We start from the raw sequence: 21,449 nt of genomic DNA on the forward strand, positions 1-21,449 counted from the left end.
ACGGTAGCATCACGCTCTGTTTTGCTATCAGAAATGGTGTTTCACAAAGTGAATGGAATTCTTTCGCCGAACTTCAAACCACCAACTAGATTGATAAAACTTGGACCCAAGTTTGGACAACTATTTAAAACCCACATAAAAGTGGTTGTGGAATGAGTAAATCAGGTTTGCATTTGGCCTTTAGAATGGCCTTCTTAAAGTCCTGACCTCAAGCCTATTAAAAATTTATAGACTGTGCTTTAAAGTCAGGTGTGTGCCAAGAAACTGGCAACTTTAACTACACTGATGGCTATCAAAAGTGTCTAGTCAGGGTGAAATTTGAAATGGGCCATTTAACCAAATATTAGGTGTGCAGTACATATAATTTTGACCCCAGGATGGCTTAATTGTTAGACCACTCAACCATTAGAAAAAAAATCTAAATATTATAACCACCTAAATTATAGTGGGAACAATTACACTTGGCTTGGAAGACACTAGTGAGATGCCATGGCATGGACTGTATTAGGTGATGAAAGGTGTTCTGGTCCACTTTGGCACATTGATTGCTCTGTACCAATCGCCAGAGCCATCATTCTACTCTGGCATCAATGGCCCATAGGCGGGACTCAATGTACGAGAAGTCCATTCTCAGCACACTTATTTTAAAGGCCCTAGCACATCCCACAAAGTTAGTGGTTTCCAAAATGCTACCACCCTTCGCTTGGTACTATATTGCCTTTTTGGAATAAAATGAGTATTATTGAATGCAAAGGTACAGGCCTATAGCAAAACTAAAGTCTATTAAGTCTACTTAATAGTTTGTTTTGGATAACTTACATTAGTGGAAATAACCATTAAATGCATAAAATGTAAAAAATGAAAACATTAAATTATTTTTTAATATTTATTGAATGCAGAGGTGTTGGCATCACCTGTAACCCAGCACAGAAGGGTTTTTCCTATTCAAGCAGTATGCAAGAAATCATAAACCCCTGGAGATACTGATCTTCCAGAACATGCCCAGCCCCCATTTGTGAGCAAAATAAAGTTATTTCTGCATATAGTACCATCTTGCAGATTCTACAGACATGTCCTACTGTATAATGGTCTGCATCACACTTCAGACCTAAACAGCAGTCACATATAAACATCAAAACAAGCAAGTCTCAGGACAGAGGTACCTGGAAACCTTTAACTGCATATACCGTAATTAGCTCTGGCTGCTTCTGGCTACCTTCATCTGTTATGCTCTGGCATCGTTCACCCTCCATCATGTGTAACGCATTGCCTTCCCTTAAATCTGATTTTGATAAAGCACTGCCGCCATCTACTGTTCATTCAGTGAAGGGAAAAGCTGCATAACAGTCTGAAAATACAGGAAATTAAAAGGAGAATAACAAATCTTCAAATGCTGTTTATTAACAGTTTGTGTATGCTGTGGTGTTCAGTTTTGTTCCGCATCAAGTGAAAACGGTGCTTTTTCTAATACTACATTCAGGATTACACCCAGTAATGGGGCTCCTATATATCTACAGCACAATCATGACTGGCAAATGCTTGGATTACCCTACTTGAGTAAAAGCATAGGATGTCAAACAAAAAGAAAAATGAAAGAAAAGTATTACATACTTTAGAGACAGCAGGAAAATAAAACAAAACATTCACCGTAACATCTTCACCTCAAACCACCCCAACGCCATGATTACACGATGTCTGAATTTTACGACGGTAACACTAAAGTAGAAAACGCATTACAAAAACCATTTTTGGTGAATTATATACTGGCTTTTACATATATAAAAGAGGTATTTTATATAAAAAGCATTCTTTAAAAAGTTAAATAGGATAAGTATTGCACTCAGTGATGAAGGATTTCAAGAGGCGAGGACTCTTGACTGATGGCAATGTTAGGGCAGCTCTTAGGGCTTTCTGCGTCTGAAAGACAATTTCAAACATCTATTACAACAAAGTCCCCAGCAACTCGAAGAGAACGAATGTAAAGAGGGAAATTCATGTGTATGGGACAGAACTTACTTTGGATAGCCATGATGCTGATAACCAGGACCAAGGTTTGAGCCAGCCCTCATCTCCACTGCCACTGAGCACTAAACAGATCAGAGACCAGGACAGGGATTGAGTAATCAGAGCATAGACCAACAGCTTCAACAGCAATAGCCAAGAAAATTGATAGCAGCATACAGAGTAGAGCAGGCATACCAACTAATGCAAGCATGGGGGTTAACAAGGGTTGCACAATATCAATTCTGCATCGCCATCAGAATGCGCATTCGCAATAGTCACACTGCAGGACGTGCAATGCTACATGAGGCAAATTTAATGAATCATGCTACGACTTGCTTAATACAGCAGGAAAATCTGCACCAGACGTGGATTACATCCGCCCAATCTCATTTATTTTATGCCCATCTTGTATACATAGAGGGCCTTAATATATCATGACATGTTGGGTTACATGTTAATTACTGGGGGGGGCAAAAATCGCTCAGGAAACATAGCTAGATTTTAATTTTAGTCAACTGCTGTAGATGCAGATTTCACTGTTTGTAAATTTTTGTTAACTCAATAATAAAATGGTTTCAGAAATGGATCTGTTTATTTTTTTCTCTGTGATATTTGGCAAAGGGATGTGATCCCCTCGGAATATTAAACACTTTCCACCCATCTTCTCTGCAGTTTACTGCACAACTACTCATAATTGCGCTCCAGTTTGACAAGTGCTGCTTTTTGTGCTCTCGGTTGTGCGTATCTATAAGATTGTAGCACAGAATCCCATCTATGCAGTTGTACCATAAACCTTTTTTTGCCATTTGAGGTATGCCAGAATACAGGGAGTAACAGTTCCCCTATAAATTCTAAGCCAACTGACAATTATACTGTCATGTCATACTGCCATTCTCTTCCTTGTGTTGACAAACAGTACTTTGTTTAATTTAATTAATCTTAATTTAACTGTTAAGTTTAGTCAAAACAATTAATTTCAGAGGCTTACCTTTTGAACTTTTACAGTCAAGTGTAAGGATGTTTTTATATCATTTTTGACAAAATTAAGACTTTAGACTGTGTATACATAACACTTGTGAGAATGAGCCAAGATAGCTTTGGTCAGTTAGCTCATTATAGAAAAGAGAAAGAAAGAAAGAAGGGGGGGGGGGGGTGGGGGGTGAAGACAACAACACAACAGCCGACTCCCCAATCTTTGATCTTTTCTGAATCTCACAGTACTTAAAACTGAATAAACAATTCATTTTAAAATGACATCAAAAGCAACAGCCCCTTACCCTAGTCTCCACATCGGTCCAGTCCCCATCTTTATTCTGATCCTGGTTCGGCTCAGTCTCTGATGATCTCCTCTTACGGCTTTAAGAAAAATTATTTACAGTAAGTTCAATGTAAACCTTGCCAAGTACATTAAAATAACCCATCTATGGGATCTACAATTTCGTTCTATTTACCTCGGAGCAACAGGATTTTCTTGTTTTAGTGTTTCAATATCAGTGAATTGAACTGCTTGTCCTCCACCTCTGGTTTTAAACACTTCACCCTTCAAAAAAACAAAACACATCGTAAGCCAAAGAACTTGAGTCAATGAAAATGTCAATTTATACTCATTAGCCCAGATTACAGATGCCAACCTTGATAAGTTTGGTCTGAATCTCTCCATCAGAGGCCACTTCCTGATGCGTCAGCATGTACTTGTCGCACTTAGACAGGGCTTTCTCGCTGGGAGCCGTCACCTTGATGGCATTGGGGACATTGGGCTGCATGACTGTGTCCAGCTCCACGTTAGTGGATGGTTTATGATCCACCCACCGTTCTGCACCAGCTGAATGTGAGCGTCTGTGCAGAGGCCGGACTGGCTGCGCAGTCTGTACAACCAACACACACACAGTCAAAACACAGGCATAAATCAGGATCAAGGAGACGCACCGGGGGGCGCTGGCAATATACTGCATTAGTGAGTTAGTAGAACTACTCTACTAAAGCAAGAAAAAACAAAAAAAAGCTGTTAAAACCTAATGAAGGAGCACACTAGTTATTAAGAAAATGAGCATGAGTAGTTTAATAACAATTCTATACTTGAAACTTCTACTCAGTAATACCCTTCTAACAGTCTAGTTTGCAGCTTTTCAAGGCTCCAGAAATAACAGGCACGAGAGATCACAATAGTCAGTTTATTTGTCTAAAGTGCAGAAAAGGACAATGATATGGAAACTAAAATTAGCAGCACAGAATTTCCCAGCCATTTTAATAAAGATCTCTACAAGAAATGCAGCCATCAAGCAACACATTTAAAAATCACGTTTTGCAAGTTCTGCGTACGTTAGTAGCATCAGGACAACTCTATCTACATCTACAGCGAGATATGCCACTGACCCTGTAACTATTTTCCTCTAGGTCTCCTGGCTGGTCAGGTACCTCACAGTCTCTGGCCCAGCACCTGCCTCTCCTCCTGCTAAGGCTGTTGGGAAGGCCCTGAACTCTAGTCCTACTTTGGGGAGGGGATGGGCTGCCCTGTCTATCAGCCTGTGGCACTCGCTGCTCCCATTCAGAAATGCAGGAGGCCACAGACACACTGCTGGTGGTGGGGGAAAGGGGAGCTGGCCTGACCACCTGGGAAGGAACATATACGGGGGCCTGGCAGGAGAGAGGTGGGCGTAAAGCAATATAAAGAAATTATAGACATTTACACACAGACAATTTATAGAAAAGTATGAGTAGTATGAAAAGTAAGAGTTATGTACAAAAGATTATACATTCATATACAGAATCATGCAAGAGCAAACATTAAATGTTTAGGAACAGAGGCTAGAATAGTTTGAGTAGTAGCAAATTAGAGAGGCAAGTCAGGGAGACGTACGGGCACTGGTGAGGGAGAGGCTGATCTCTTGGCAGGCACTCGGTCCTTCTCACGGGAAGGCCTTTGGGGTTTATCTGGCCGGCTGTCCGTCTTGCTCTCAGTCACGATCGCTTTGAGCTGCTTTAGCTTTTCATCCTTCACCCACAGCTTGTTCTGCATCTCCAGCTCCTTAGCATTGACTCGCCTCTCCTACATGGTAACATGCAGTAAACTTATACAACAATACAAAGTAAGGCTGTACAAGCCTCAATTACTCAAATAGCTACAGGACCTCATATATGGACAAATTATATGCTTTAAGCAAATATTTAGTGCCTTTAAAACAGTTGATCGAATTTGTACAGTTTGTTATCAATTCAGAGAAAAACAACAAGTTCAACACATTTTCCAGTCACACTATTGCTTCGTAGAGAATTATGATGTACAGACCGGTCCGAAAATATAATTAAAATACAAATTAAAAATCTAGACAGATATAACCAAATGGGCTGCTATAAATTAAATGGAATTATTTTCATTTTAATTAATTAAAAAATATATTTTATTGTAATGCTGAGCTGTGTGTTTTTAGTCTTATTTTTGTTTTACAAATCATCTTATGCATCAGCACTAAAATGTCCCCAAAATTGCAGCATAACTCCAAAGTCTCATACTACTGATTACCTACTCAGTACGGCTATTGTTGTAAGCAGATTTATACACCAACACATCATACTTTAAGTGCTTTCAATAAATTGAGCCTAGATGTTTAAGGCATGACAATGGTCTCCACTTTATGCAGTCTTTAATGTGTCCTCAAAGCATTTAAGCTGTAAACTGTAAATGTAAGAATCATTCCCATGATCATTTAACAATAAATGGCAGTAATCCGTTTCTGTTACTGATGCCAAGTTATAATGCCAACTGACACTAGCACAGATTAGCAACAGTATAAAAACTGCATTTGAACTCTGCTCTTGTATCCTTAATACAAACTTGCAACGAAGTTACTCACACATTCCTTCTGCCACCTAAGCTTTTCATCTGAAACCATGCCTTGCAGGCGAGCCTCCATACGCTTCTTCTCTGAGAGTTCACGCTGCAGCCTATGATCCCGGTTATCTAACTCCTGCTGTAGGCAACGCTTGTCCTCCTCATAGATATTTGTGGTCTTCTGCAGGATGTCAATCTGGAAAGAAGGAAGCAACGTTGAGCCACACACCCTTCAGAAAACTATAATGGCATTTCTGGTTTAATATCCTAAAAGCTCTACCTTATACTCCAGCATCTTGGATTTCTTCTCCAAACGATCAATTTCATTTTTCTGGTTCTGGATCATTTTGTCTTTTTCACCCAGTCTGCCTCGCTGCTCATGAATAAAGTTCTCTTTCGTGATGAGTTTTCCATCCAGTTCTTGAAGCATAGACTTTAGCATGTTTGCTGCAAACAGAAGTGGAATCTGCAGTTGCATCCTCACTAGAAAATTGCAAAGAGAAACTGAAGAACTGGAAGAAGTCATACCAGCTTTGTTGTACTCCTCAGTCATCATCTGCCGCATCTTTAGCCTCTTCTCCAAGCAGTCAATGACCCTAGGAAAAGTATGATCATCAGACGGGTCAGAGATCTCACAGGGAGGCAATGGAGGCAAGTTCTGCAGCAGCTGGTTTAATGTTGAAGGAGGTTCTGGAAAAGAACATATACACACACATTAATATAGATAAACACTTCAAACTGGCATTGGATACCTTGCTTCACAATAGCAAGAGACATTAATGGTGCGACACTATACCTCCATCTACTGGACCGCCACGTTCCTCTAGACGACGAGACAGTTCCTCTTTAAAGGCCTGGTTTCTCTGTCGGCGGCCTGCAGCAAACCCACAGATGGGCCGGTCAACAGGCCGGGCCACTTCCACCTCTTGAGTCATCTCAGCAAAACGCATAACCAGCTACCAAACACACACACATGCATTATTTTAAGCCATAAAATCACTGCACAAAATACATGAATCCATAACGAAGACTGCCTTACCATTGTTTCTTCATAATCATCTGCTTTAGGGTTGACACAGACCACCATTCTGACTTTGCCTTCCCCATCAAAGTAGTTTTTAAACAGGTGGGTCACTTTAGAATCTCTATATGGCACCATCTATAAAGAAAGAATGATGCATCAGATCAACCCATATTGTAAACAAAAGGTGGTGAGAAAAACCAAATGAACAAACCCACACACCTTGTTTGTGCCACACATCTGATTTTCTCTCAATACTTCAATACATGTTCGAAGAGTCATCAGAGACTGATTGATGTTGCCTGAACAGAGATACATAAACTCAATCATTTGTTTTGAGGCAAAACAAGGAATCTGAAAAAGATTGAAAAATGTGACTAACCTGCTTCTCGAAGGCGGCTACCCTCTGCACGGGTTCTGCTGGTCCGTTCACTGCCAGCAAGATCCACCAAACACAGCTGGCTCACATTGACCTGATTCTTATCCTATAACAAAAAAAAAAATTAGTGAATACAGTAACTAAGTTGGCCTCAAAAGTACCACACTGTGTGACCATGTGAATGCAAACAAGCAGGTAGAGAGTGTTTTTACTTACCTGAAGAACATTGTCTCCATCTGCATCCAACGGTGCTTGTGCCAGCTTGATGATGAAAACACTGTGCGATCTGCTGCTCTCTCGATTCAACTGGGTATTTGCAATCCTGCGCTTCTTTTGACCTGCAGTTAATAGTTCATGTTATTTAAAATAAATGTGTAAACAAACAGATCTTGCTTTAAAATTACAGACTTTTCAACTCACCCCTCCAAAAGACCTCAAATGCTTCCTCTGTTGACTTCACTTCAACCTCAGTACACCCAGCCACATACATGTTGTGGTTCTGGTCTTCACGCAGAAGTTTGGACTGTGGTGGTCTAAAGGAAGAAATTTAAATCTCTTAACATGTCTTTGGTGAGGAAACAATGATAACGCGAGGACAACAGGGCAGCGTTGCAGCCATTCTACAATGGAAGATTACTAGCTGCTATAGCTGAAGCACAGGAAACACAGAGACACAGACAAAAAGCTGAAAAGCATTCTCTACAGGCCTAGCATTTTCTGAAAGCACAAACAGCCTTAGACAACACAGCATATGACACAGGACAAGAAATGCTGCAATAGCAAGTGCTGTCTATCCACTGGTCACGTACATGAACTCAGTGTTGTTTCGCAGAGGTGTCCCTGCACCATTCCACCTATCGAAGGAACAAAAACATTATCTAAGCTACACTAGAACAGTTACCATCCTTAAGAGACTAGGCATTATATTTTACCACAGCTGCGCTCATCACAATCTCCCTTAATCTATATGAAATGTAATACTGCCTGCTCTCTCCTACACCCAAAACAAAACTATCAGACAACACTAGCACAAGAAACAAGCTTAATAAATGTGCTTACTTTGGCTTTATTGGGTCAAATGGAGCCTCCTCCAGGAGATCATAGATGTAGTTATTGTATATCTCAATGTAAGAGACAAACACACTATAGCTGCTGTCTTCATCCACCCCTTCAGATTTACAAGCATCTTCTGGGCTGATCATATCAGCAAATTCAGGGTCTACTTTTTGCCTGCAAAACAAGGAAACTGTCAAAACAGCTCCAATAAACACCCAATCTACATATGGGCAAACCAACAATTCCTGTACCTTGAGGATGGAGTCTTTGGTACAGACTGCTGACTCTCTCGCTTCTGTCGCTCCAAAAGAGCGTCGACTTGATTTTGCACTTCCATGCCATTTTTATCATCTGGTTTGAAAACCTGCAGAATTTAAGAGGGGAGAAACTGACATAAGACTGCAGAATACACAACCTTTATTAAACACATCACACTAAAAGTGACTTACAAATCTCTTTGCCTGGAAAGGACCAATACTGTTGAAGATCATGTCTAGGGAACGAGGCAGAAGGCCACCTTGGCCTGGGGAACCAGTCATCGTGTGGGTTTTTCCACTGCCAGTAACGCCATATGTGAAAAGAAGACCTGTTTCAAATAAACACGTAATATGGTATTATTAATATGATAGAGGAAAAAACGAGGAAGAAGCAAAAAAAAAAAAGCTAACAGTCCAAGAGCCAGGCAAATTTCTTTACCATTTTTACAGTGAACAAGGTCGTCCACAAGGGGTTTTGCAACATCCTCAAACAATTCTCTCTGTGTTGTTTTGATTCCAAAAACTTTCTTGAAAGAATATTGAGTCTGCAAGGCAATAATGAAGATTACAACAAAATTAATGGCAGGCAATCATGCAGACATACAAGAACTGTTAATATTTCCAGAAGACAATACTAATTTCAACTTAACAACTCAAACGTGTTTACTTTAACAATGACTTGATAACTCAGATAAGTGCTTTGCAAATAAATGCCACAATATAGTCCTATTTCATGAATAAATAAATGAATAAAGGCAATTAATATACAAGCAGTAAACAGCAAACAATGAAAATGTTCAGCTTATACAACAGTTATGACTGAAGTGAATTGTTCGCCAGGGTTCGCCAAATCATAAGGTGACATTCCAGAGCCATATTTAAAAGACACTACAAATTAGCAAAAATCTACTTCTGATTACTAGCAAACACCATAGAGTGTAAATGCGTACAAAAGTACACTTGAGGTCTCCAGTTACTACACAGACTTTACAGAAGTCACTAAATGTTATTTGAGAGTGAGTCTCACACTTTATATAAAAAAACAAAAAAACAACAACAACCTCTTAACAGAGTCCATTCAGTTTCAACACTGACTTACTTCTTTGAATTCACCATTCCTGTTGGCTTTGAGGCCATCAGGGGCATGCAGCTGAATGGTTGTACTGCTGATCACCTCAACACAGCATTCCTCATCATCTGCACCTAGTGGACGCACCCGGCAGTACACCTGCCAGAGCACACAACAAAAACTTGAGCAAGAAACCTAAAGTTACACAGTTACTCTAAGCTGATTGATGATCATTACACAGTGACCATTATTTGTAAGATAACAAACATACCCCAACTGGATCTTTCTGGTTGTTTGATGGCTTTTTAGGAGCTGGTCGACGAGGGGTCTTACCCTTTCTGTTTAAAAATAAATAAATAAGGTATGCAGAAAGCAGGTATATAGAACAGCAAATCTAACTTGAACCTGGAGGCACATGCTCTATTGGCTAACACAAAGGCGGAGGCACAACTGACACGGGTCATTTATTTTTCTACATGCCAATCTGCTGACATGACTAGAAGGTGGACTGAATTCCCACCTTCTGAACTAAGAAAGTTATAAAAAAAAGGCAGACTATGTGGACAAGAGTCTTCAATCACTGTTTTCAAACAAAAACATTTTATTTAAGTTTGTTTTGCTGGAGTAGCTGTCTCTACTTTCAAGGGAACTTGAATTTGGAGAATTTATGTAAAAACTGTTGAGGTCAGGATGTTGGACGATCACCATCATTCCAGAGAACACAGCTCCACAGCTCAATGCTGGGGTGCTCTATACCCCTCTAGCCACACCTGGCATGAGGCATGATGTCAATAGGTTCATGTATATCTGCTCCAGAAAGCCCTATTCTATTGGCAATATTTCTCTACAGGGACTAGACAAGCTGTGTGTGCATGTGCGTATTTGAGTTGTCTCAGCAATAGGGGCAACTTAAAGTAGCTGAATGCATTCATGAGAAAAGGTGTCCACAGCGTCAGACATGCATGACTAGCACTACTGTGTATATAGCTATGTAAGGTATTGTGCAAGGTTTATTAGACAGTGAGATCATCGTTTAGTCGTTAGCACTAGCGACCAATATACGACAAAGCCAGCTCGCGCTAGCTAGCTAGCTGCTAGACGTTTGAATAAACAACCAGCCAGCAGCCAGAATACCAGGTAGCAACTTAGCTAGCTAGCTATATACAACTCACCCAAACCCATGCCTTGCTAACTTATAACATAAAACTAAGTTAAAACAGACCATAGATTACAAATAACTATTACTAAATATGACCTGTACAGCTAGCTAGAGAGCTACTTCTCTTTTCACCAAGTCAACCAACTGACGACATATCGGGCAGGACGCAGTTCGGTTAGTCGCTTGCTGGCTTGCTAGCTAGCCACGGTTTAATACCGTCCTAAGAGACCAGCGTTACTAGCCAACAAAAATCTATAAAAGCAGAAGTTACGAATATTTTACACCCCAAAGCGCAGTTTTCTACAGAAAACGTGCAAGCACTCACGTCGACCGGATCATCTTGCAGTGTTTTTATTTAACTGTAATCCGCTCCGCTCCGCTCCGCCGCTGCTCTCTCCTCAGACTCCAAGTTCGAATTTTCCCACCGTCTGATTTTTCAAATCCACCAATCAGCGCGCAGAGCCAGCGTCTCGCGCTACAGGATGTCCCGCCTAACGCTGGTAACGTAACGTCCTCTACACTCGACGTGAGACCAGAGGCGGCTTATTCCTACAAGTTCTCTAAAACAGCGACACTAATGAAGTTTATTTAAATACGATTTCATTTACATTCATAAAAATAATTAGTTCCAGTTCATTTTATTTCTAGTAAAATCCCCATCGTGATTTATTTTTTTGTGAAATTGTATTCAGAATACAATTACTATTTACTCATTTTTAAGATTATTTTAGATTATATTAATTAATTAAGTATTTAAGGGACTATTTTCTTAAGAATATTTAAACACAACCTTTAACAGAAACACAGTCAGCATTTAGTGTGTTGACTACAAATAAGAAGAAGTTTAAGTGAAAAAAAAAGCTTGTCTGTGTTTCAGGTTCAATATTAGAAATAAAACATTTTTATGTTTTTATGTTTATGTTTTGAATGTGACAACTCAAATAAACAACATAGTTTAAAGCTCTTTTATAAGCTACTTAGTTAAGCTACTTTCATAGCAGAAAAAATTGCCAACCAATAACAGTGGGAAAAAAAAAAAAAAAAAAATATATATATATATATATATATATATATATATATATATATATATATATATATATATATATATATATATATAAACCAAACGTTTAAACAACCAGTAGATCATAAAGTCATACATAGTTATTACCATTAAACAGACTATTAATGGAACTTTTACATTACCTTTTTTTGTCTCCTTCTGGTGTTTATTTAGTTCTGAAACTAGAAGTTGGGTTTTAGCATTTTAAATGATACTTCCTTACTTGCATGTGTTGCTGTATTGTGACAAGTTCTTTAATTTTGTCATGGCAAAACTTTTTTTTTAGTGTTCAGTTACTCAACCAGTAAATGCTGTTTTTCAAGCTTCTTAAATCTTATTTGGAATAAGTATTTAAAAAGTAAAACCTATGAAAAGTGGAGCACTATAAATATCAGGATTTATAGCCATCTATCGAGTATTTAAGACAGAGTAGGTATCGGCAGATACTTAAAAATCTGGTATTATAAAGGAAAAAGTGGTATCGGTGCATCTGTAATATATTATTGTTGTTGTTATTTTTTTTTTCACTGTTCAATCCAACCCAAAAGTATGACAACATTCCAAAATTAGATTAGTTTATTCATTATAAATAGACAACTGTGCACAATTATAAATAATAATAATAGATGAAAACAAACATTTACATAACTTTACAAAAACAACTAATAAAAATATTAATTAGTGTAGATATGTGACATCTTTGTCTTTAAGGTGAAGTTAAACACAAAAAATAACATAAAATACAACAGGAATATCATAAGACACACATTGTGAAGGGGGCCTTTTGAAAGGCACTGGGTACAGTGTGGATCCTCATGTCAGCTTTTGTCATTAGACCGCTTTAGTGAAAGAAAGTAAGACACCTAAATCAACAAACTCTTAAAGAGAATTAGTACAGCTAATTCCGTCGGCTATAAAAAAGGCTTCACTTCAGGACAAACAAACAAACAAACAAACAAAAAAATCACTGCATAATAATCTCCCCTGGCTTAGAATAAAACACCTTCTGGTTACCGTGAGTCAGAAGCTGCACTAAAATGTGACCTTTTCAAATCATTGTCCTTCTTAGTTCTGCCAGAGACAAGTTCCCGACTGAAGATGTAGATTATACAGAGACCGGAGGCCACGCAAAGCAACGCTGCACCCGCTGTGTTGGTAAACGTAATCGGCTGTGAATGAGCCTTAAGCCACCGCTTCCGCAGGGTCATGTCTAGCTCAATTGCAGTCATCTGGAAATATGTGCCAATGATTGCAAACACATGAAAGAGCTGGTGGCTGTGCCCTGTGGAGAACAAGGGGGTGGGGGGAAACGCACAACACAAAATTAATGAACATCACCACCTGCTGCAGTGTACATACACTGAATATAAAGCGTTTAACTCCAGACATCTGAGCATTATGCAGCACACCTATGTAGTCAAAGCTGCCAGGTGCGAGGCGTTCAGGTAGATGCATGGCGAAGAGGAAGCCAGTCAGAAGGGCCAGTGAGGTGTGCTGGTAGTGGACAGCAGTGGCTTCATTGACTGTGCAGCCCTCACCAGTACACACAAAAATCTGCAACAACAGAAAAGAATAGAAGAAACAAAAAATATTCTGTATGATTTCTAAAGGGACTGCTGACAGGTGAACAGACAAAAACTTAGGTAGTCTGGAACCTTGCTTGTTTGATCACTTATTTATTTATAGTTGTTAAATGATATAACATGTTCTATAGTATTTAACTATTTGAATACAGCATTTAACAATCATTAAAAAAAAAACCACCCTGCAGTCTCTTTGTGGGTCTCTCATTAGTTGCATTTTAAGAAACCAGCCAGTATTTATGTTTTCCATGGACTCCACATAAATTGCAAGTGTTAGTATTGTTTGTGAAGTGACTGACATTTCCATTCCATCCAATTTTAATAAGAGTCACAACTTAAGCAAGCACACCAGTCAGTTGTAGCAGAGTGGAAAACGATCATCATGGGCAAAGGATGCGATTTGGCTGATCTCTTAAAGGGCATGACAACAAAGTACTGGTCGAAGGGTGTGGGATGTTCTGTGGTGTGATGTGGTTGGTGTGGCGTAAAAGAGAACACCACTACCTGCCACTGAGCTACCACACCATGTGAGAGACTAGGGTTCGATTCCTGGTCTGGGTGACTGTGCTGCGTTACACCAATAAGAGTCCTTGGGCAAGACTCCTAACACTGCACTGGCCCACCTCTGTAATGCAAGTAACCTTGTAAGTCGCTCTGGATAAATTCCATAAATGTAAACTGTAAAATGTTCTAGGGCAGTCATAGTGTGCCAAGAATGAACTTCTCAGACATTGATTGCCTCCCAATGCCATTCCAATATCAATGGTGTGCCACAGAGGGGAATGATGTCTCCAGTGAGTGGTACAGACCAGTCTACGAACCAGTTACCCTTTTTAAACACCTTTGGTCACCTTCACATCTTGCTAGTGTCGTCTGAGGCATGGGTGGTTATTTACACTATACTATGCAATATATATTTTATATACACATTTGGAAAATTATTATTATTATTATTATTATTATTATTATTATTTATATTATTAGACACCCACATTCATATCAGAATATTATAACCACCCCTGGTTGGAATGAACTTGTGTAACTTTGGCTTCAATGACTTCCCCACCATAACCTACTGATGGCGGCATTCCTTTTTAAAACACTTATCTCCTCCTTATCACACTCTGTCAATCTTGCTATGCTTTTAGCAATATTTCCAATGTTTTGACAACATTTCAGCTATCAAAAAATAGATTGATGCATTAAAACATAGCTTAACAAAGACTTTACATTACAATTTAATCCATCACATTACAACTAAATCTTTTAAAAACATATTTTAATACCTGTGTCTGCTGGGGCTTGTAGTGCAATATATAGTTTAGTGACAATGCACAATAAAGTATGATCTTATCTTTTAAAAACAGATAAGTCAATGACATTCATTGCAAGGTGTGGCAAGTTAACTCACCCGATAGAACAATGGAATGTTGTCGAAGAGATACGGAAATGTAAAGGCCACAATACGCAGACCTTTGCCTAGCTTTGCAGCTGATTTCACAGAGGACCTAAAAAAATAAGAACATCTTCACATCAAGTATTTCTCGTATTGGATTCAACCAGTAAAATGTTGAATAATTATCATGGTGATAATTATATTTTTAAAAAAACTATGAAGCTTACTTTTCCTTTATGTAATTTTACATAATTTAAATCTGACCGTGTCTGCATTTCATGATTAATGTACCAATAGAAATTTGGAGTAAGGGTTTGTGTACAGAGAATCCCTAAACAGTTAATTAAATATTACAGTTAAACCCTTTTCATTTCCAATCATCACTGCATAATTTTCAGTACAGAGGCACATGTAAATATATATAAAAAGAAAATATCTGATGGTTAAAACTGCTGCCGTCTAATATTCTTTAGACAGAAAAAGGTCTGTTCTGATCCCCTGGTTGTCAATTGCTTTTCCAAAAATAATTCTTCATTAAATTGTTAAAGTCAAAAAGCAAAGTACAGATGTCTGACAAAGTGGACATATCTACCTCTGAACAAGGAACCTCTTATATTTGACCTCATCTGTCTCACCTTGAGTAACAGGCCAGTCCAGTTGAGATGATAGAGTTGAGTGTAGCTGCAGGAATGTAGTATTCATGATAAGTGCTGTTGACCCATTTCTCCGGAAACACATACGAGGAGTAGGTGATGGCAGAACCTGATGGTGCGCCAAAGCAAACCCAAATAAATACAAATCACAATAAAGGATGTGAGTGTGTTTCAGTGTTAATGTTTTCCTAATCTTTTCCTAACCTAAGCTGTAGAAGCTGAGCGCTCCATAGTCGAAGAAAAAGCAGATATGTCTGGCGCGCTCTGACATGGTGCTGAAGGTGTGGGCACAGCTGGAAGCCAGTGGGTACAAACAGCAGGACACCAGGAAGACCAGTAGAGGCCAGCAAAATGAGTCCCGCCAGTCTTCCTCTACTAGCACCATTAGCAGCTTCCATAAGAAAAACCTAGCACACCAAGCAGGTAAACGGAGGGTGAAGATTATTCCTCACAAAGGTTATTATTACAATATACATGACTGGTATGTGTAAGAACTTAAAATTATATATGTTATATATCAACTATCAACTATCAACTAAGAACATAAGATGCGCCCCCCCGTTCTAATGTTGTTCTGTTCTAGGGGAAACAGGGTGCTCGTCTTACCATGTAGGCAGAAAGTGGGTCCAAATATTAAGGGTTTCATTAGTTAGCTGGAAGAGGCTCAGAACACAGTCTTGAGCTGAGCTGTATGGGTACCGATACCCTGATATGATCCCATCTTCATGGAAGACCTATAAAGAAAAGAACACAATATATGATTTAACATAAACTGTAGCTAGCAGATGTTTTTGGAGTTTTCCAATTTTCTACCCAATCCAATTCCCCCATTACATAATGCCACCAGTGCTGGGAGTGCTGGGAGTTACATTAAGCCAGCCAGCTAAAGGACAGTTAAACAGGCTTTGAGGACAGTACTAACTGCCCAATTCTGATATGTCAGCTAACAGATGCCTGGCAGGATCTTCCTACCGTCCTAGAAAGAGCAAGGGCAATTATGGACTCCCTGTCACATACAGCTGGGACATCACTAGGGATGGAAACTGGGGCCGATAACAATTAATACCAATACACTAGGACTGGGCGGTTTGGCCAAACAGCTTTAGGTATTTTTTTTTTGACAGTATCAAGGTATATCATGGATTTTCCCCCATTTTTTCCATGACTGGGACTTTCTATATGTTTGCAGCTTCTTTTTGTATTAAGAGTACAGGGTTTGCTTGGCCCCACAAAATGATACATTACAGATAAGTTTTCATGTCTGCAGAACAAACAGTTTAAAAGTGCAACTTTGAAGGTTAACAGTGGCTTATTTTACTACAACTGAAGTCCATCAAATATTTCAGTCTATAAACGACAACTTTTGATGGTTTGTGAGAATTTAGTCGGATGTGTTCTACCCCAGAAAGATCTGCGTGGTCAGAACATTCAGGTGGGAGAAGAGGGTCCAGCAAAAGGAGAGAGCAAGAGAGAGAGTTGTTAGAATAGCTCTGTTTATGTTCGGAATAGCTCTCCTCACTGTCTCTCAGAGCCGCTGGTTAATGACCTCTCCTCCAATCTCGTTAATGCAAGTTAGCCAACAGTAGCGGGGGTATTGCAGTGAGCGTGTGTGTGCTCTGTGGTGCTAGCCTACTCTCACCAGCAATATGTTCGTGCCAAGCGTTCGACTGTGATGCTTTTTGTAGTAAACCGCGGTACTGTGGTATGTAAGAAACATGGACTGTAGGACCGTCATATTGCCCAGCACTATAATATGCCATCTTGAAAGCAATGACAAAATAAAATGAACTTAAAAAATATGGTTCAATAATACACCAGACACATATCACAGCATTGTTATACTCTTAAAAATAAAGGTGTCACAAAAGGTTTTTGTGAACGGTGCCATAAAAGAACCCCTTTTAATTCCAACAAGACCCTTTAGATTGGTAAAGCCCCTCAAAATGAAACCAAGCCTCTGAAAGCCTCTTCACACTCACAGCTCTCTTTTACGAACATGATTCTCTTAATGAAACCAAAAGGGGTTCTTCTGTGAACATCGCGCAAAGAACCTCTTGTAGCACATTCATTTTTCAGAGTGTACTGCCAAACATCATTACATCTTCAGAAGCCCAGCACTTACTTTTGGAACTTGGTTGATGGTTAAGACTCGAGGCAGTTTGATGAGACTCAACATGGCGATAAAAGGCAGCAGCCGTCAAGACAGGCTCTCAAAGCAGAGAGAATCTGCCATCTACTGAACTCCAGCCTCCGCTTCTCTTTTTGCGCCTTTTCCCTGGTTCTGTGGATGTGCTCCCCACGTCCCCCTGAGCAGACACACCTACAGGGAGGACAGAGAGGCAAGGAGAGAGAGTTCCTGATAATGAGACTCAGAGGTAAGTCCTTACCTGACCCTTAGCCATTCAGTTACACTCCCACCAGCCCAGTGAACTAATTGTTCTTGTAAAGCAGAAAAACAGAATTGGATTGCTGCCAGAACATGAATACATTTACCTCCTTATTAGAAGGATTTTACTACATTATAAAAGTAAAAACCTGAGACAGCAATGCTTTATGGCACAGTGAGGGGGCTACAGCTGATGTAAGCATGCCCTTGTGAAACCAAAAAGGAGAGTTAGTGTAAAACCCAAGTTTGTAGCTTTTGCCCTATGTTTAAAAAGGAAAGGTACTGCAGACCTGAGCTGAAACACAAGGAAAAGGGTTGTGTGTGCATTAAAACAATAACTGTTACATAAGCACATTTACTATTTGAATTTACCATAAATTTCAGAGCCTCTGGTTTACTGTTTGACCTCTCCACCTTTACACAGTCAGACCTTAAACCTGCAGAATGTTCTTACTCCATAAACCCTGTAATGTATTTATTAAACCTTTCACTTTTATTCAGAGAACACAAATGTCTACCTGAAAAGTACCACAGTGACTTCACACTTACAAAAATCAGTAGATTATTAACATGCACACACTGGTTAAGACGGGAACAAAATTGATTGGCTTTTTACTTCATACAACAACTTTGTTCAGTTACATTTTAGGAGGTTTGGCTGCAGCTCAGTCAAATAATGCTTTGACTTGCTGAGGATTTCCCAAGAAGATTAAGCATTCATGAAATAGACTACCAATGTCATTTTGCTTATCAAGACAAAAGGACAGCTCACATTTGTTACGCTAAAATGGTTTCGTTAACTGGGTGATTGAATCACATTAAAAAACAAATATCAAACATCTAGATGACTTTATTGTAAACCAAACATCAAGCTGGGTAGAGGGGAAGACACCTTAACTTCCTGGAGACACAATTTGGAAATTAAACCAACGTTAAAAGGGAATCCTGACTGTCTAAGGGTAATTCAAAGGATAAGACATAAACATAGTAAATCATAATGATTTGGTGTTTTAGAAATGATAGAAACCCAGGATCACAAATATAGCCATTTCATTTACCATCGATAACTACCACTAAACCAAAGGAAATCTTTGAGTTTTATATGAGGTCAATTATGTCATATTAATTATGTCAATCATGGCTGAATTTAATAGAGAAACCAGCCAAACTGGGGATGAAACAACACTTTCTGCTCAAGGCAGCTGGACTTAACAGCAATGAAACCAAATTACCAAAAAAACAACGGTCAATGCACATTGATGTGTAGCCAGGAGCGTCCAGAGAGTCTTACTGGACAGTGCTGCTGTCCTCTCGGCAAAAGTGTGTGGTTAGCTAGCTAAAGAGATTGTAGCTGGTTGGCTAGGGTTGGTTTTTAGCCTAGCACAGATACTCACAGACACCCTTGAGCAATGCTTTCCCCAGTCGACCTGGTTCCATGTTGTCCATTGTGTGGCCAATGTGTTTTACTGTGTCCTAGCTTTAAATAAGCCTCAAAAGGCCTAGGTTAGTAGGCTGGGTGTGTTTAAATGTTAGGGGTGTTTAACAGGTTTGAAATTAGTACATTTTACAGCTCTGTTTTGCTTATGCAGGATTTTCCTTTCAATTAAGATACAACAGTGTTTGAGGTTCACGGTATGTCATATACCAAACTCTCGCTATGCAACTATGTCAAGGTAAACACAGTTTTCCTTCTAGGACACCTTAAAAACTCTACACAGAATAACTTTTATTCATTTACATTGTAACCATTTAAACATATAAAAACTTAATAAAAGAGTTTTTATAATAAACAAATCCATTTCCATTTGGTTTATACATTAAATATATATTTAATAGTATAATCTTACTGCTTAATAATCTTAATGCTTACATGTTTTAACAGTCTGGGTTTCCTTTAATATGTGGAAAAGTCAGAATTAGCACGCTTCTCCTGAAAAACGCCCCTAATGTTCACTACTACACAACACTCAACAGACTACAGTTACAAACACTGGATTTACTTTGTATGTTTGCCTTGACTTAATTAAGACCTAGTCCAATCTGACCATGTAATAGATCATGAAATTATGGCAGAAATGTGGTAAATGGTCTCACATTCAGAATTCTACTCCTGGAGTCTGGTGTGCTGGTGGTCTCTTCATGGTCCCGGTTCTGTTAAAGGCCATTCCTGCCCTTGAGTGTTGAGATCCACACAGACATCAAGCAGCCTGCTCACTGTCTCTTGTTTTGATAGCAAGATAAGTGTTGCTCGGCTTAGTGGTCATTATTTTGGGTTGTAAAAGTTATACTATAACTACCTTTTCGAGTGGAACTTTTTAATCCAGGTGTAGAAATCTTAAGTAAACACTTTTTTTTTGTTGTTGTTGAGAAGTTGTGTGGAGTAGTACCCTCCGTTTATAAGACAGAAACCCAACCCAGTGAACATCAGCTTTAACAGCTTGAATGGGATTAGTCTATAACTTCAGCAGAGTGTAAACGTTAGTGACTTTACTGTAAACCAAACATCAAGCTGGGTAAAGGAGAAGACACCTTAACTTCCTGGAGACACAATTTGGAAATTAAACCAACGTTAAAAGGGAATCCTGACTGTCTAAGAGCAATTCAAAGGATAAGACATAAACATAGTAAATCATAATGATTTGGTGTTTTAGAAATGATAGAAACCCAGGATCACAAATATAGCCATTTCATTTACCATCTATAACTACCACTAAACCAAAGAAAACTTCAGAGTTAAAAAGTTATACTATAACTACCTTTTCGGGTGGAACTTTTTAATCCAGATGTAGAAATCTTAAATAAACACTTTTTTTTGTTGTTGTTGAGAAGTTGTGTGGAGTACTACCCTCCGTTTATAAGACAGAAACCCAACCCAGTGAACATCAGCTTTAACAGCTGGAATGGGATTAGTCTATAACTTCAGCAGAGTGTAAACGTTAGTGAAGACAGGACACTTTATCTGAACAGCCTGTCTCGGTGTGACAGGGCGTTTGCAAAGCGTCCCTTCACATCAATGCTGCTGGACTACAAAATAAAAGCTGCTACTCGCCCAAAGACAAAGCGCTTTCCTTATTATTAATAAGTTTAGCAGATATGACGAGGTCCACTTACAATTCAGACGCCGGTGAAAGTGAAATGTGTCCGGTCAATAATGAGGTAGGGCTAAAAGAGTGCGGTTTCTTCCATGTCTTGCCCAGGCGATGTATGGGAAGCGAGCAGCTTTAGAGGGAAAACATGCCTTTCTTTGTTTTCGTTGTCAGCTGTGCGTCCCATGGCGAAATCTGATTGGCTGACGCGCTCATGTTTGCCGCGCCGTATCTGACACCGCGGTGAAGCGCCAGATTTCTCCCCACCCGTTTTCGGGAAAGCCACGCCCTCCTGTGCTATGATTGGTTAATAGTTTACGCTGGAATGTACAGAGCGTGTTCAATGCCAACTACCAGCTATTCCTACCAATGCAGGCGTGGTTCATGAAGGAAACGGTTATATATGGACTAACTCACAAAACCATATGACTGCTCATATGGTTGTAATAAAAAATGTTGTATTAAATACCAAAAACGTATATTGTTATTGTTGCATGTAAAATAGCCTTTT

The 21,449-nt window shown here is 39.2% G+C and overlaps 2 protein-coding genes across 4 annotated transcripts; both read right to left on the reverse strand.

The window, feature by feature from the left end:
* Positions 1-1,429: 1,429 nt before the first annotated feature.
* Positions 1,430-11,175, reverse strand: kif23 (kinesin family member 23). 2 transcript variants are annotated; one of them, XM_072695103.1, is made up of 24 exons: positions 11,100-11,175; positions 9,887-9,953; positions 9,646-9,774; positions 8,986-9,091; positions 8,739-8,875; positions 8,541-8,653; positions 8,293-8,463; positions 8,043-8,087; positions 7,654-7,766; positions 7,450-7,571; positions 7,237-7,339; positions 7,077-7,156; positions 6,873-6,992; positions 6,630-6,789; positions 6,362-6,523; positions 6,114-6,280; positions 5,856-6,029; positions 4,862-5,050; positions 4,378-4,638; positions 3,636-3,869; positions 3,456-3,544; positions 3,282-3,360; positions 2,017-2,087; positions 1,430-1,917 (listed from the first exon to the last, which is right to left on the reverse strand). In XM_072695103.1, the coding sequence occupies exons 1-24, from the start codon at positions 11,111-11,113 to the stop codon at positions 1,902-1,904; spliced, it is 2,922 nt and encodes a 973-aa protein (XP_072551204.1). In that variant the 5' UTR covers positions 11,114-11,175; the 3' UTR covers positions 1,430-1,901. The 2 variants fall into 2 exon arrangements, with proteins under 2 accessions (XP_072551204.1, XP_072551203.1); XM_072695102.1 differs by lacking the exon at positions 4,378-4,638.
* Positions 11,176-12,537: 1,362 nt separating this feature from the next.
* Positions 12,538-21,116, reverse strand: paqr5a (progestin and adipoQ receptor family member Va). Of its 2 annotated transcripts, none has more exons than XM_072695025.1 (8): positions 20,964-21,116; positions 17,589-17,747; positions 16,073-16,200; positions 15,671-15,873; positions 15,449-15,575; positions 14,829-14,925; positions 13,244-13,388; positions 12,538-13,116 (listed from the first exon to the last, which is right to left on the reverse strand). In XM_072695025.1, the coding sequence occupies exons 2-8, from the start codon at positions 17,640-17,642 to the stop codon at positions 12,845-12,847; spliced, it is 1,026 nt and encodes a 341-aa protein (XP_072551126.1). In that variant the 5' UTR covers positions 17,643-17,747; positions 20,964-21,116; the 3' UTR covers positions 12,538-12,844. The 2 variants fall into 2 exon arrangements, with proteins under 2 accessions (XP_072551126.1, XP_072551125.1); XM_072695024.1 differs by having other exon boundaries at positions 17,589-17,786.
* Between the last annotated feature and the right edge of the window lie 333 nt (positions 21,117-21,449).

The sequence above is a fragment of the Salminus brasiliensis genome, chromosome 13 (assembly GCF_030463535.1).
Source record: "Salminus brasiliensis chromosome 13, fSalBra1.hap2, whole genome shotgun sequence".
NCBI classification, from domain to species: Eukaryota; Metazoa; Chordata; class Actinopteri; order Characiformes; family Bryconidae; genus Salminus; species Salminus brasiliensis.